Source organism: Pleuronectes platessa, chromosome 17 (genome assembly GCF_947347685.1).
Source record: "Pleuronectes platessa chromosome 17, fPlePla1.1, whole genome shotgun sequence".
In the NCBI taxonomy this organism is placed as follows: domain Eukaryota; kingdom Metazoa; phylum Chordata; class Actinopteri; order Pleuronectiformes; family Pleuronectidae; genus Pleuronectes; species Pleuronectes platessa.
Genome location: NC_070642.1, coordinates 9,048,747 through 9,066,139, shown reverse-complemented (window position 1 = coordinate 9,066,139; position 17,393 = coordinate 9,048,747). Strand labels below are relative to the sequence as shown.

General features: G+C 41.5%; 1 protein-coding gene and 1 long non-coding RNA gene across 2 annotated transcripts in view; one reads left to right on the top strand and one right to left on the bottom strand.

Annotated features, from left to right (window-relative positions):
- LOC128460227 (uncharacterized) overlaps nt 1–16,349 on the top strand; it is a 68,790-nt gene extending 52,441 nt beyond the window's left edge. The window contains exon 4 of the long non-coding RNA XR_008342188.1: nt 16,282–16,349. This is a non-coding gene — a long non-coding RNA (uncharacterized LOC128460227). The remainder of the gene's footprint in view (nt 1–16,281) is intronic.
- On the bottom strand, nt 1,048–9,969 carry tbx18 (T-box transcription factor 18). Its single transcript, XM_053445306.1, has 8 exons — nt 9,735–9,969; nt 8,164–8,326; nt 7,740–7,841; nt 6,181–6,352; nt 5,646–5,813; nt 4,749–4,813; nt 3,316–3,410; nt 1,048–2,917 (listed from the first exon to the last, which is right to left on the bottom strand). The coding sequence occupies exons 1-8, from the start codon at nt 9,967–9,969 to the stop codon at nt 2,379–2,381; spliced, it is 1,539 nt and encodes a 512-aa protein (XP_053301281.1). The 3' UTR covers nt 1,048–2,378.
- Nucleotides 16,350–17,393: the final 1,044 nt, after the last annotated feature.

Sequence of the window (17,393 nt, the reverse complement as noted above, 5' to 3'; positions counted from 1 at the left end):
CAAGACAGAAAGTGGCCTATTTTTGTAATGGTGGTCCCAAACTAACTGAGGACACTAACTACTGTGTTTGTCGGCTCCAGGACTGTTAATGTGTTTTGTTTTGAGTTTATCGGAAATTAATTACTGAGACTTATATAGCGGCTTCATAGAGTGTAAAATGGCCTCTGTTCAGACAAAAGTGATTTCACCTTTACATCCAAAACTGTATTTTGAACCCCATAGCTTCCATTCCAGTTGTGATTTAAATATGTGCAGTCTTCTGTTATATTTCATCCTTGTATTAGTAGGTTTACTACAAAGCCCCTTTAATACCAAATATGATAGTAGCCAGTGTGTTGTGCATGATTTATCATTTTCATATCCGATTTCGAGAACCAATGTACAGAAGAAATGGTTTTGACGGATCCAGAGGTTTCTCTCTGTTTCTCTTATGTTTTTTTTTCGTAGACTTTGGTGAGTGTGCTTGTTCAGGTGTTAAAATAGGTTCAAATTACAAAGTTTGAGTGGCAGCTCTCTGAAAAGTCTTGGCTTATGCTTTCAGCAGAGTAGTATGAAATTGGGTCAAGGAGGGTGCGGGGGGGTCCATTCTCAGGGATCGACATGAACTTTGAGACTGTGAGGTCACACACTCGCTGACAACTCAACCACCTGTTGCCACACACACACATACACACACCACACACGTGCATGCTAGTCTTTATATGGTTTTGAGGACACTAATTGATATAATTACCTAACCTTAAACATCACGTTTAAATGTCCTGATCATGAAAATTCCTAACAACATACATCTATTTCTGACCTTAAAACCAATTCTTAACCACCAAATAATTGTGTTGGCTAACCAAACCAAAACGTGTCATGTAAATCATGTGACCAGTCAATTCAGCGGATGTGTACTTATAAGTTTAATTTGTATGGCCATTACACATAAAGATGATGAAATATTTTTTAAAAATCGGTTGGTTTGTGTGTGTGTGTGAGTGTGTGTGTGTGTGTGTTTACGTGTGCCTGGGAACTGTTTTTGTCCCCTGTGGTATTTTTTCATTTGTCTGGCATCTATAGCGTCACACACACGCAGACAAACACACACTAACAAAACGCAACCCAGCAAATACATGAGCATATGTTGTTTCATATGTAAATATTGTGATAACTTTAGTGAAACAATATGTGCCAAAAATTCACATACACTTATAATCATCACTACAGCATCTGAAATCAGTTAAGTTAGAAAATATTGATCAGGCTACATATAAACATTGTCTTATGAATAGATATATTTTATTTGGCTCAAGAAGGTCAAAGATCACGTTAATGTCCTCGGCCAAACAGCGTGCCGATATCTCCCATATTTGCAAAGAAACAAAAAAGCTTTTCAGTCAGGTTCAGGGCTGGATGTACCTGACCCAGTCTAAAGAGCAGAAGCAGGTGCGTTGGGGTTTTTAAGTGCGAAGGGTCACACAGCCTTTTATATACACATCTCTCCTCTCCAACCCGCTATATACAGAGCCATCATGTGCAGTTACATCTGTGTCACATACGGAAAGACGTTCTTCAGCCTGACTTCCAAACAGCTGCATCATCTGTCCAACCAGACATAGAATTTATAGATCGGTCCGTCATCGGTCGCTCTCCCACAGCTTTAACCTTGTCAGACCATAACTGTCACTGACATATCTCCCTTGATTTCTTATGGCAGTGATGTCATCGTGTTAGTATGTGACAGGCTACTGGTGATGTTTGTAAAAGTTTTGTGTTTGCCTCAGTCTGAGTGGTGAAAAGACCCTGGCTGTAGTGCATATTACTAAGTGGACATTTGATTAATTCAAAGAATTGATCAAGAACACTGGCAGGCATTTACTGAGACAGATAATTTAATTGGCTAAAGGAAATCAGTCGAAATATCCCTTTAAAAAGAAAGTAAAAAAATAGTGTTCAGTTACTCCTTTCAAAGAAGGGGAGATCATAGAGGCCGTGCAGAATGCTGTGTGAGTATAATACTGCTTCAGGGCCTCCTGCCAGGGGTTGAAGTGCTTGCTTTGAGTGTCTGGGCCAGCTCTCTGTCGGCCCTATCCATATTCAGTCCCAGTTCAGTCTCTGAGTTGCATTGCTTGGACTCCTTAATCAAAGCTGCAGGATATTTCTTCGTTTAGTGAACACTGCAGCTGCACATGCAGTTAAAGAAGCTTTGACAAGCTTGCATGATCACAGAAACGATAGCTTGATATGTCAATCTTCTCTTAGTCCACCCCAGCTCAATGCCTGTTCAGCACATGGATGATTCATTTGTAGAACTGTCTCAACCAAAAGCAACTTACACCCATTCCAGGGTGTCATTTAGTTTTTCGCGACAACCTAGACATCCAGTATCAAATTCAACCCATGTGGGCAGTGACCTGTGAGGCCCCACCTCCTGGTTGAGTACCTGCTAGTCCTAAAGTCCGAGAGTCAAACAAAAAACCCTGCTGTCCTCCACTGAGCATACCCAGACTGTCCGTTAGAGTCCCACTAGGAGACGAGCCAAGGAAGGGACTCTGATGATTGGCAGTTGCAGCAGCCATTTTATCAGGGCTGGCAGCGAGGCGCGGTGACGGAGGGAATGTGTAACCATACAGGCTGTAGGGCGGTGAATGGAGGCGAAGACCAGCGTAACCCTGCGGGTTGTGGTTGGATAGATAGCCAAGTTGAGAAGCAGGAAGAGGCAGGGTACAGAATCCTTCACTGTCATACGCCGATGGACCTCTGGGATGGGGGTATGGCTCGGGGCCGCTGCTGAACCGATGGAGGGGGTGTGTAGGTCGACTGCAGGTGTATTCAGGTGGGCTGAGAGGGCAAACTTGGAAAGGTGAGGAGCATGGGGACGCGGAGAGCAAGTGAGATGTTGCTCCGAGCCCTCCATGAGCTCCTGGGATTCCTACAGAAACAGAGCCAGAGAAACAGAAGAATGAAATCAACTCATCCACCACATCAACCACTCAGAGTTGGTCGTTGCTCCCAATGCTTAAATCAACTACAGATACAGGAATCAACAGTTAGAATGAAATTATGCCCTGAGATGAGGTATTAGCATATCGAGTGAGGAACCGTTTTCCTATAAATGGCCATTTACATTTTTATAAGATCTAGGGTCAGACTGGATGATTAAACACGTAAATCACACCCCTCTAATGCGATTGCTGGAACATTTTCTGTTGGTTAGGCATCAGATTGCAGATGGTAATGTTGATTACGCAATGTCCCTAAATAGCTTGAGTTCCTTGTATGAGTTGACTTGTCCTCAGTATCTAGAACACTAGTGTTACTTCACTCTACCTTGCTTGGCCATGCCAGGGATGTCTTCAAATGTGAGCGTTCGCAGAGAAGGACGCCAGAAGGCATAAGACTCGACCAAAGCCTCCAGACCCATCCTGCAGAACACACACAAATGCACTCGTTAACACACGTACATCAGAAATACAGACAAATCATCACAGAATCCTTTGGATCGGAAATTCCAGTCCTGCACTCTGTGATCAGTCACTGATGCAGCTGCAGCTGCTTGTTCCCAACATGTTTTCTGGGTCTTACATTACGCCCAACACCTGGCGGCCATCTTAGTCTGTGGGGCCTCACTCTCCATCTCCATGGAGACTGCAGGTAATGAGGAGCATAAACGCTGTGTTGCGATTGGCTGCCGCCAGCCGGGTGCTCTGAGGTAATTGCTTTCACACGGCTTTTACGGGCGAATCAGGACGAAGGAGCAGGAAGCCGCAGCAAGGATTTATGAGGTGGGACTCCCCTTCCCCCAAAATCTGCGTCGCCCTCCTCCTCTAGGTGGGGCAGAAGGTTGCTGTGGCGGAGTAATGCAAGTGCTCTGTTACCCCTCGTTAGCGTGAGGATAAAAGTCCTCCCCCCCGCAGGGTTGTAGCCACGGTGATAATTTAGACAAGCTGCCCGGAGCGACTCTGGTGTGCATTGGAGTAGCCTATCAGAGCCGAAGTTTATTTAGCAAACTGTTTAACTCTTCCTGTAATATTTAAGGGGAAGATTTTTTTCGGCCTTCCTGAGGTTTACTTTTATAGGGTCAGCTGTCACGGTCCCTCGGTTGTCCCGTTGGCCGTTCTTTACCTTCCTAACGCTCTGTCTCATACGTTCCGTCTCCTCCCCTCTCTCCTGCTCTCCCCCATTGCTCTCCTCTCCTCTCTAATGATTTCTATGAGGCCTCAGGGGAGTAGCTGTTTGGAGACTGTTTTGGAGAGTTTTACTGCCGTGTTGTTTTAATGCTGTGTTTATATATATTTAGAAATGTGTTTATACAGATTTTCTTCAGGAGACTCTTGACTTTTATTATTTTGCTGTTGATGTTTATGTTTCGAGGCAGGCTGGAATCTGACGCTCCATTTAGGTTTGCAGTTGAGGTTAGATTTTTCCCCGTCAGAGCATGTTCCTCTAACTATGCGATTGTAGGAATTAACGTGGCTTTAAAGTTAGCACATTTAAAAGAAAATGCATCACCAATTAATACGATGAAACCATAATAATATATGCCACATAAGTATTTTTCTTTTCTGCCAGTTAGCACAGATTTAATGGGAAGCCATAGCATATTTTCCATAAAAAAAAAAAAAACCTTTGCTCCCCATTAAAACACTGAAATATCCGTGACAAAAACCACAGAGAAGCCAGAATATAATGCAGCCATGCATCCCATATAATCCTTAATGCAGTAGATAATGTGAAAATCTCTATGGTCGAAATTAACTCACCGGTTTCTGCCAGAGTCTCTGAAGCCTTTGGCAAATGGGTTTCTGTCAATTTTCAGCCTTGTTATCTGAAAGGCAAAATAAAAGTCTTGATTATTTCCAAACATTTAGTTTGCACAAATTCCATTGTAACAGTGGAGTGGAAATCATAATTTTTCATCAAGTCTATCAATAAATACATTCATGGGCATAGTTAGCTCTTTATTGTGCCACATGTTTGCATGTGTTCTAGTATTTTCCTACACTTACATGTGAATTTGTGAATGAGTATTCGTGTCGGTTAATGTCTGTGGGGCTGCTCAGGCTGTGGGTGGTGTTTAAGGCCCAGCTCTGTGACCCATGTCCAAAGGGACTTTTATAGGCATCGCCACCATGTTCCGACTCCCGCCATCATTGTAGGGTCAGACAATCCCAACTAACTAACTCAAAGCTTATTTTGACTGGTCCAGTGCAAGAATACAAACACTTTATTTTCCCAGAGATGAAGACAATGATTCTAAAAACAAATTTGTAGGGAAAATCCAGAAAATATGAAACAGTTGGTCAGTAGAACTGCCTCTTGAACAAATTAATGAACTGGAGGCCTGTGTTGTGTAATAAGCAAACCCACACCCACACACACACACAAACACAGTCATGTTTGTGGACTGTTCTTAAAATGCAAACCCGACCAAGGTGAAAATCATAAAATTAACATCATGCAGAAATTGAAACTATTTCTTATTCTAAATTGGGTAGTCCTGTTCTGTCTGGAAAGTATAGCTAAAGAGAACAGTGTGAGAAGTGTATTGTCAACCTTATGAGACGTTGCTGGAGGAAGCAACCACAAAACTATACAACAATGATTTAAGTTTTGCTTTTAAGGGGAAATGTAAGTCATGTTGACGTGGGTTGTGCTACCTGTTGATTCTGATATGCTGTGACTGTGGTGAACACAGTCTCGGGGAAGGAGAGGGTGCGAGTGCCTTCCCCAGCAGGAACGCTTCTCACTGGGGAGAGCTCCTCTCCACACTCTTTTCGGATCACGTGGACCCGCGGCTGGTACTTGTGCATGGAGTGTAGAATGATCTGAACAAGAAGAGAAAATTACTCTTAATTTGAAATTACTTTAACATCAATTTAAGATAATTTACAACTATAAAACATGATTATTGGTTAATGAACATAAGTGGGAAACAGAGATGCTAGATGCATGTACAAACATAGAAACACACACACTTTTTACTTTAATATATTGTACGTGCAATCATTAGGAAAATGCTGCACCAAAATAGAGGTGGCGTCTTTTATTGTCTTGTAAAATTCGATTTTCTGTTGATAATAAAAAGAGCATGTCTGGAAATTGAGGAAAGATTAAAGTGTGAAAATATGAATATTATAAACATAGCCTATAATAACAAAGGGATACGTTTGAAGGCTCTTTCGTGGCACTTACGTGTCCCTGGTCATCGAGCTCATTGTTGGTCAGTTTGAGTTTGTCGAAGCTGACCACCTGACGCATCCACGTCTCTCCTGAGGCCGGGGAGTCCGGGTGAATGTACACTCTGGGCGGCACAGGGGAGTCCGCATTCCCCGCTACCATCCACTTGGAGCTGTGGTACACATACCTTCCCAATGCACACAAAAAAACACACAGGCATTTAAAATGAGCATAATGTCACACGGTTACAATTTTATAGCTGCTCGTTTAACTTCACACAACAGCAGGATTTGACAAGAAACATGACAAATTTTCATCAATTATAATTATAGGTAATCCATATAAGCGATTTTTAAAGATTGAGACTATTTAACTCTTGTTTGATATCTGATTGCCCTTATCTAATTTGACTGCAGACAACCTATCTGAAAGTACAAAAGTACAAAAAGTACAAAGTGCTGCACAACCAGAAAACAATTGGTTAAATACAGAAGGAAGTACATACATAATAATGCTAATAGTTACACAGATAAATCCCTTGAATATAGTTAAAAGATAAAATTCAATCCCATTTGATTTGCATAGCCCATATTCACAAATCACATTTTGTCTCATAGGGCTATACAAGGTGGGACTTCCCCTCTCCTTAACCCTCAACAAGAGTCAGAAAAAAATAACAAAAAAAGCCCTATTAAAAGGGGAATAATAAACATCAATCAATTAAACATCTTTTCTCTTTTGCAACACTTATCACAACATTTATTTTAAGATATAAAAAAAAAATGTTCCTGCCAAATCCCTAAATCGTGCATTTCTCAAGTACAGTCCAATCCCTTTTTACAACGGATATTTGTCATTGAATAATTCAAACGATGTAACATGCACATCGCAGGTTATAGGTTATATCTTCAATGACCTTTACCTATCATCACCTGCTGTGTCGGGATTAAAGCTCCAGACTCTTCCTCCTCTGAACTGTGTGCGCACAAACCTTTATGCTCAGATGAAATATCTTATCAGAGCGACTGCATGTTCCTATGAAAGGCTGTTACTCCACCATACGGCTAAAAACGCCTTTACAAATGATAGAGCCACTGTGTATGGCATGCGAAGACTTGGCTGCATTTGTGCCATCGCAGTTGCGCGCTTGTTTACTTGTGCATTATAACATTTGTTGGTTTGACCTTCGAGGTTGGAGATGCGAGTCCTCCAAAAGGCCTTTTCCAAAAGGGACGACAAAACCACCGTGACAAAGCACCGGTGCCAGGCGCCATTTGTGGAGGGAGGGAGAGGGAGAGCTGGGGTTGCACATTTGAAAGGGAAAAAAAGGGTTGTCCCATGCAGCAGCAGCGTGCGTGAGTCTAAATTAAGACGAACATTAACGCAACATCCCCGTTGCTGCAGGACGTGCATGTGAAGTTATCTGCCACCAATAAAAGCTTCATGATATTTACTTGCAGCTGCAGCCATTTAAATGTCAATTTTAAAGCCCTGAAAGTGACAGAGTGCATGTTTCTGTCATCCTTGTTTGCATTGGCTCGCACTGTGCAGTGTGAGCGCGCGTGCTCTCTTACCTGTATCGTTTGTTGTCCACGGGGATTATATCCATGGCTATGTAATACTGCTGGTGTGGGTCCAAGCCCGTGATCTTCACGCGCATTGCGGGGAACATCCGCCTGACAAAGAAAGCAAATAAATCATCTATAAACACGAGGTTTTTACTAAACTACAATCATTTAACAACGGTAAAAATGTTGATTATTTAATCATTATTTTACTATCAATTTTGCCAATCCAGTCGATTTGGCTTACTTATAACTCTTATATTATTGTCAATTCAAACTATTTGTTTAATATTTATAATGATTATATATCACTTTTACTGTAGGCATATTTTAATTTCCCTCAGTATAATAACATTATTCTTTATAAATCTAATTTCATGTCTGAGCATCTTCGGCCATTAAACAACCCATTTCAATATGATCTCCTTCTCACCGTCCAGCCTTGGTGATGATCATCTCCGTGCCAATCTCGTGGAACCGTTTCCACAGGTCGGATCCCTGCAGGTCCACGCGGGCCTCGTCTCCGGTGGCTGTGACCGGCGCCGTGCACACAGCGGCGGGCTGCGGGCTCTCCAGCAGCGCGTCCTCGCTCTCCGCTGCACCGGAAAGAGGCGAGAGATTATGACACGTTTGGATACAAACACAACAAATCACCCAGAGCCAAGAATTATTCTCCGTCAAGGTGAACGTGCTGTTGTTGTGTGATTCGTAGAAAAAAACAAGTTTGAATGCATAACATTGTAAACACACACATTACAGCAGGGCTATGATATATATACTGGACAGAAGATGTTTTAAACTCCATCAATTCACATTTAGGCCTATAGTCTATATATGAATAGGAGTTATTGCAACGGTCATTTTTGCAATGACTATTTTCAGCAGCAATACGAAGAAAACGACAAATTTTACTACACAATTTATTTCACAGTCATTACTTCAAGCAGGTGAAATGTTTTAAGTAGACCTATAATTGTGTTCATGTTGAATTCTGGTGCCCTAAAAGGCTGAAAGAAAATATATGTCTCTTAAGACTAAGGTACTCTGCACTTATTACTGAATATATACACCATCATATATTAGAAATATAGCTGCATCCGTCACAGCACAGCAATGGTTTTCATAATGATTTTCATAATGAAGTCCTTGGGTTAAAATCAGTTTTAATAAAGAGAGAGCACGTTTAGACACTCCACTAGAGTTTATGTGTCTCACTGCTTTTGTTATTTGGGCTGCTCAACACATGGCCTCACAGAGTAATGGAAATTTATGCACATTAGACTTGGGCCTAACGAGCCAAACTGTAACACAGAGGCAAACCCCCCAGCCAAGGGGCATTTTTACAATTTGCAACGGATTTTTTTAAATCCTAATTCGTCAGGGCCAGTCGGTTTACCCTCTGCTGCAGACCTCTCAAGATCCTCTTACCGGGGGAGTCTCTCTGCCTTTATACGCTGCTAATTGCCGTGTTTATGATTGCAACACAACTCATAAAGCGTCTCACATTTGTCACACTCATATTTACAAGAGCAGGGCCGTGATATGATATCACATTTCCACTGTGCGGCTCTGACCATGTAGCCTGTCCTTGTTTTACTACATGATCTGCATCTTTTCAGCCACGATTAGTACTGAGGTTTCCATGGGCTGCAAACAGAGGAAAGTGCGCAAGCCTGCCACAAAGAACTGTGCTTCTCATTTTGGAAGGTAAATGTGCAAGTTGCTATAAATGCAAGTTTATTTTCCCCATAAGAATAAGAATATGACAGCAAATGTGCATTGTCTAATTTGAAAGGTAAGACATACAAAGCCACAGCTCATATTGGCAAGTTACATAATTTGTTCTAACAGATAAACATTTTTAAAATATTTATTTGACCATTTTAGTGATTTCAACTGATTTGGTAATGTTGCCTTATTTAAAGGCCAATTTCAACCAGTTAGCGAACCCATTTTAATAATTCTGTTTGCTACAATTGTTTTTATTTGTTGATGTTTACTTACGGGATCCGTCACTCGCACACTCGGCCTCGCTGCCCTGCTCCTTGGTGCACGCTCGGTCAACCCTCGGCACCGGGCTCCCGGTCAGATCAGAGACATCGGTCCCGTCCTCGTAGCCGGGGGACACAGCATCTTCTCCGTCCGTCCTGCGCCTCTTCTCCGCTCCGATTAGCGCCTCCACGGAGAAGGCGTGCGCCTTGACGCTCAGTGCGCACGGGGACCGCCGCTTCTCTGCCATGTCTCTCTCTTGGTTGTGACAGAGCGAGACGGCGTCACGAGTTTTCAGGGAGCAAGAAAAGTTCAAAACGGAAAAATAAGAGAATCCACGGGGACAGCCTGGAGCTCTGTGCGGGTCTGCGTCACCGTCCTCCGGCCGGGACAGCAGAGGGAGCGCGGGGAGCCGGGAGATGTATCGCTGTCTCCGTTATCCGTGAGAGCCGTGCGCACTTTTGGAGAGTGTCAACTACTTGGAGTTTAGAGGATCGCCGGGGTAGGCGACCTGTCAATCACAGCAAGGGGGAACCAATCACAAGTGGTCACAGCCCCCCGGAACTATCCCCCTGGTCCCGCCTGCTGTGGGGCCCGCTCGTGCCGCCTTATGTGGTCAAAGTGGAGCTCGAGAATGAATCATGTCTTCAGGCTGAGGAGCGCGAGGAGCATCCCTCTGTGGCATTGTGCGCATTTTCACACAGCGACCCTACATGCTTTACACGAGTCCCCGCTGCAGCCATCATCCTGCAACATCAAGAGTGACTGACCTCAAAATGTGTTCGTGCATGCGATCACCATTAGACTGGGCGTTACCAACATATTTAATAGGCTGCTGGTACTCGGCCTACAAGGAAAACGTACATTTTGTGTTAGTTTTACTTTTTGTATATTTTTCTGATTTCTAATATTTGAACTAAATGAGTAATGTATTATCCAAACGTTTTCACGAAACATCTGCCATTCCAATGTCAGAATCTCAATATTTAAACAGCAGACCCATTCCCCTATAACATAATCTCTGCTTTATGATAAAGCAACAAGGAATAAATCATAATCAAATTATTAATACAAACATTTATTAAATTATACATTATAACATTATTGATGCTACAAGTGCATTGGAAGTTGTGCTCAAACCCATTCCAGCTGTTTCACCGCAATAAGACAAATGTTTTCTAGAAAAAAATCTGAAGCCATGCAATGTTAAAAAGGCCTAAGGAACATTTAGGCTAATGTAAATACATTAGATATAAATTAGATGATAATACACTTGTCATTAAAGACCTATATTCTCTCTGTTGTTTTAGCGTAATACAGTCTGTAAATAAGCCTGCGATAGATCGACCTCAATCCGCTTGACTCAATACATAATCTATACAGATATGATGAATGTGAATTAAGGGATGAGCTGGATTTCTCCTCTGTGCACGTTTGGAAATGATCCTGTGCACTTTCATGGCAGCTAAATAGCATTGTGGACTCGGGGAATGCGTGTAGGTGTGGGAGCGTGCGTGTGTAGGCTGGAACACACGGAGGAGGAGAAGCTAAATAAACAAGACAGTGCGTTCGTGCTAATATGCGTTTAATATGAGTTTAATATGCAACATTTGCATCATTAATAAGAAGTGAATTAATTAACCTGCTGGAACCTCAATTTTAACACTCAAAATTTGATTGTGTTTTTAAAGGTTCCTTGTTGCCTCGGTGACCACCTCCTCCACTCAGACCTCTGTGTAAAGCTGAAGGCCTCTTGTGGTTTGTCCGTCGCCATCGGTTATTGGTGTGAACTCAGTAAGCGATGCTCCGCTTGAGTTATCAGATCAAAAGACATGTGTTTCCCGTGGGTTTTTATATTGTCTTTTTTTAAATGACATTTCAACAATTTCTGTTTTACAATAAGCCTGCACACCGAGGGCCACTTTTAACACAATTGAATACTATTTTAGTTAATTAGCTTTATTTCAACACACAATCAATGTGGAAAAGGTTGAGTTGAAAGCATCATTGTTATCTGGTGTTCCGTCATATTTGATAGTTTCAAAAAAATAAATTGCTGTATGGACCATCATTATTATTAGATGAAATTAAGATAACATTTTTTGATTTATTAGGATTTGTATAATATCAAATAAAATCAATTCAAAAGTGTCTCATATGATAATATTAATAAAACAAATTGTTTTGCAATTAACTAACATACATCAACTAATAAATGGCGTACAATAATGATCTAATATTGCATGAACTTTTATCTATCATTGCCTTTTAATCATCTGGATAAATGGTATCTGCAGATGAACACACAGGCCTGTATAACCTCATAGATATTATTTGGCACTGTTTCATTAATAAAACAATAATAATAACAATAATAGGAATAGGAATTCATATAAATATAATTAACATTATAATCAGTCGTCATCTATAAATACATCTTGGTTGCAGAAACATTTACAGGCTATTTGTGAATGACACCGTTTTTATTGTAATTCTCTAATCTCTTCGTTAGCAGGTGCAATAGTCCGTGCATCTTAGAGATCCCTGTGCCATCTGCCGTTGGTTAAGCCTCTTTAATATCTCTTAACCTAAGTAAATATCAACAACCACAGTGTAACCGTCCGGAAATATTGGTACAGAATATAAACATAAAAGAAAATCAATTTGACTTGCTAAAATGTGGAAAACTTCAATAATGACTCCAATTGTAAGTTGCCTCACACCCCTGACTTCATGAAACAAACTAAGTTGAACGGCTCGTGTCCGAGGAAGTCAAAGCCTTCAGCAGCAGCGGGATTGTGGAATAAGTGTATCTGTAAAACACAGAGGCTATTTGTTTTATTTCTTTCTGTCTTTCAGGCCATGACTCACAGTCTGACTGTGCACATGCATTGGCTGTAAAAAAAAAAAAGAAAAGTGGGAAACTCTGTTGAATGTCTGGCAGCTCGTAATGAAAACAAAAGAAGCAGAAAACAATTCTCGGGCCTTGAATGTGTTTTATTTATCACATTATTCTGTTATTTCTTGCCACGTTGTCTTTAACTCTGAAAACCGTAAAGCTCGGCAAAAGCCCGCAGCATTTAATATTGCACTGAATTTTTTTAAGTAGCTATTTTTGTTTTATGAAATTACTGTACAAATTTTGCCAGTGCGAGCACCCTATTTGAAACGGCGCGTAGTCTTAAACCACACATGTTGGGATATTGAATAATAAAGCATAAATCCAATTGGAAAAAAAGCAATAATAATAACATCTTGTATAATTTACTCAAACGATAGATTCTCCATAAAAGCGAGGAGCATTAGTTTTGAATCAGCCTTAATGATGCATCCACGTGTGCGCGTTTACCTGCGCGTTGGCTTTTTTCCCACAGCTTTGTTCGTAATTCAACCAATCGGAGGCCAGTTCCTCTGAACGAGTGTCGTTTCAAAACTCTCATTTAGTAACAGTGAAGGAGGCGTAACCCACTGCGCACTGAATAGGCTGTTTATTAAAAACCTTTGACATAATTGCCTGGGAGCTTTGAAGGGACGCGGGGCAGGGGAGAAGTGGCGGTGCAGGGGAGTCTGGGTAATACATTGTTAACAGTTATTTAGCGCGTGCTAATGGGCACGTGGATCACTGCCAGGGCTTTTATGGCGGAAGTGGCATGAAGGGGTGTGTGTGTATGTTTGTGAGTATGTGTGTGTGTTTGTGTGTGTGAGTGTGAGTGTGAGAGAGAGAGAGAGAGAGAGAGAGAGAGAGAGAGAGAGACCTACATTCAATAGTTACATAGTATTTACGTTTTTTTTTGGGGATTTTAGGATTGATTCCTTGCATTGTTTGATTTGATATTTCCTGAGGCAAACCTGGGGAAAGCATCTAGAGCTGTTTTCAGACTTGAACTCCAGGGAGCATGTCCGCACAATTGTGTACATACTTTCTCCGGACTTTCTCCAGCTTCGTCCATCTGCCTCGCTGCAGATTCAGGAGTCCCTCAGGGCCCCTGGCTGCTTGTCCTGGGAGGGTGAATCCCAGACCAGAACCGCCGGATCCTCCCTATGGCTCCGCTGGGGAAAATCATAACTTGAACTCCATGCCGATCTGCAGTTGTGCCAGCGCTGCAGAGCAAATGAGCATATCCTGCTTATGCTGGCTGAGAGTCACTCATCATCCAAGTGAAGTGACCCCTGCTCCCTTTCATAAAGTTAACCTTCCATTGGAAACCTGGTATTTACTGACATGCTTGATAGAAATTGATGGATCTAAGACATTTATTGAATCTTTTACGAGCCGGTTCTGGTCTTGACGCCGTTTATTCGGGCCTCTTTGCGCCGCGGATGTTATTCAAGTTGAACTCCTGCACTGGCTGCCATAGTATGTCTTCTACACATGAGCGCATGCACATACATGCACACTTATGCACAAAGACATACACAGACAGAGAGGGAGACACACAGATGAATCAAGCTTGGTGCAGCTCTGAGTTACAGCCTGTAAGCACTGGACGTTGGATTCATCCTCTTATTCCCCGATCAAAAATGCTTTGCTGAGCCAAGCCAGGTTGTTGCCTGTAATTCCATGGCCCATATCTCATCATTATTTTGAAGAGATCAAACTGAAATACATTTAGGATGATTGATTCTACTATTCACTGCAGATATATGTCTGATCAATGCATAGGATACTTCTCCTCTATCCATAAATGTTTAGATACACTATAGGTGACGGCTGTAAGGTAAAACGGGAAGAACGGCTGACCAATATCTGATGATGAAACATGTTCATTCACAAGTCACTTAACAGGTATATGCTGTTTCATTGTGGAGAATAAGAAACATTTAAAGAAAGTGATACTCTTTTTTTCTCTCTCACCACTTTATGAATTTCACGGATCAAGTATTTCTTGTCATAGTTAACTATTGCGAAGTAAAGTGTTTATAGGAGTCATTAGAGTTAAGGGTTGGCGTAGGCAGGAACCATTCACCCTCTTTTACAAGCTTTTACTCTGCATAGGTGTACACTCAGTTGACAATTTAATAGGTACATCTGGCTGAAACTAATGCAATCCAATAGAAAACAAGTCATATATCATATCATCATTTTGGAGGTTGCAGTTTGTATCACAGAGTGGGACTTAGTGGCTCATACCTCCACCACAGCCCAAGACCCCTTGAATCAAATCAAGTCACAACATTTTGTATACACTCAGATATATATTTGAATGATTTTATGTCATCAAGATCCATTCATTACTCCCTGGGAAATATCTGAAGATCTCACAATGCTGTAGATAAATCGGCACCAAAAACAAACATGTTCTTCCCTGACCCATACCACATCCTTTTAACAAGTTGCATTTAAATCCGTTCAGTTGTTTGGCGTAATCTTGTATTCAATCCAACAAATATACAAATACACATATACAACCAACCAACAAATGAACAAGCAAGCAGGTGTTGTTTTTATTGCTTTCTCCATCCAGCGAAGAAGAAAAACATTTTCTCCTCTCATAACCCTTGAAACCACATGAAGAGTCAATCTAAGCCGTGTGTGTGTTTGTGTGTGTGTGCATGAGGTCATTAGAAAGCAGGATTGATCACCCCGTATTGTTCACTGCCAGACAATTCTTCAATTTACAGGTAAGTGTGTGTGTTTGTGTATATGGGTGTGTAGTCTATCAGTGTGATAATAGCCGCTGTAGTTTTCTTTGATCAGACTGCATGATGAGCTGCTTAAAGCACAGACAATAGAACTATGGTTAATTAAGTTCTCCAGTCCAGAGGTTTCTGACTCATTCACCCACACTAACATGCAAGCGCACACACTCTCCTAACAAGTGCATTCAATCAAACAAATATACAAACCCACTAATAAATGAACTGAAAGGCGTGAAAACATTACCTTAGCAGATGTATAAGGTAAAAAAAGGTGCCTTTATGGTCAAAATAAGTTTAGTTTAAATTAAGAATATGTCTTTTGATTTAGGGCAAATTAATCTCCAGTGTTTATATTGGCTGAGGAACCAAAAGGACTACCCAGGGTTGGGTTTTGTATATAAATGAGGAAAATTAACGATGTTAGGAGTCTTTCCTGATAATCTCTCCAATGCTTTATGCAGCAGTGTTGTAAATAATTAACTTTGAACTTAGGTCAGCAGAGGTCAAACACTCTGCCGGTCTGGCTCCAGCTACATGTACCCGAAGCAGCAGGAGACACCCTTACATTTTGTCACGCTGGTCTAAAGCTCCATTAATTACAACGCGGAGTCAATATGCAGAAGTGTAGTATACATTGGTTGGCAGTGAACACACTGTAAAACCAGTTCTGTGCCCAGAAGATGCTCCACTATCAGTGTCATCACCTCATCATCTGGATGATTTGGAGATAAAGTTGCAGGGTGGCCTATACTGGTTAAGGCTGCTTGGACTTGGCGGAATAGACCCAAGCATTACACCCAAGATGCTATTGGTGAGAACGGGCTAAAAATGCCTGTGTGATGTGTTTCATTTTGTGACACCACAACAAAACAACTTATCTCATTACCTCACCTCCTCTTTTTTTCTCTCTCTCTCTTCAAAGACAGAAGGAGGAGTGGCAGACATGATGGACAGAGAACAAGCAAGCAGGTGTTGTTTTTATGGCTTTCTTTATCCAGCGAAGGAGAGGTGAAAACATTTTCTCCTCTCATAACCCTTGAAACCACATGAAGAGTCGGTCTAGGCTGTGTGTGTGTGTGTGCGTGTGCGTGTGTGTGTGCGTGTGTGTGTGTGTGTGTGTGTGTGCGTGTGTGTGTTTGTGAGTTTGTGCATGAGGTCATTAAAAAGCAGGATTGTGTGCACGGAGGTTTTGATCACCCTCTATTGTTCACGGCCAGACAATTCTTCAATTCGCAGGTGAGTGTGTGTGTTTGTGTATGTGAGTGTGTAGTCTATCATTGTGATAATAGCCGCTGTATTTCCTGTGATCAGACTGCATGATGACCTGCTAAAAGCACAGACAAAAGAACTATGGTTAATTAAGTTCTCCAGACCTCTTCCTCAGATGTTTCTGTCTCATTCATCCACACTAACATGCAAGCGCACACACTCTCCTAACGAGTGCAAACTCATCACGGAAACGCCGCAATTTGAAAATAACAACAATCATAAAAAACCATACAAACATCTGCAGCTCGTAACTGAAGTCTCAGGCCAACCCCAGCACACGTGCCTCTTAAAACTGGAGAACAACGGTTATTTTCATCTCTTAGATGTCGGAGTTTTATTTCTTTTCTCTTTCTCTCTGGCTCAACTGGAATCGTTTAGGCGTTTTTTTTAATCAAAGAACGAAGTCGTTAGAATTTAGCGGTGAAGGCGTCCAGAAAGCCCGTCTTTCCTCCCTGCCTACATTCAACGTCCAGCCAGCGCCAACTAGCATTTAGTGCAGATTTGAGGAATGTTGTTATATTTCTCTATTTAAGGAATGGCTGTGTTAAAGAATGCACAAAACATATATATGTACATTATATGACAATTATTTCGTTATATACCCTATTATGAAAATGTTTCAGTATATCTGTGTCCTCACTGGTGCCAGTCACAATTTTTTTTTTGCCTTTCTGAGCTTTTAATTGGTTGAAATCACTTTGTTTTAATTACGGAGAGAAAGAACCAACTCTAAATCTGGAGTTAGGATATCAAAGCTTTTAGGAA

Coding starts and splice junctions, on each gene's coding strand:
- tbx18 (XM_053445306.1), bottom strand. CDS start 9,969: ATGGCAGAGAAGCGGCGGTCCCCGTGCGCACTGAGCGTCAAGGCGCAC. Junction 7,842..8,163: donor ATCATCACCAAGGCTGGACG/GTGAGAAGGAGA, acceptor TTTCTTTGTCAG/GCGGATGTTCCCCGCAATGC. Junction 6,353..7,739: donor GTGGACAACAAACGATACAG/GTAAGAGAGCAC, acceptor TGCATTGGGAAG/GTATGTGTACCACAGCTCCA.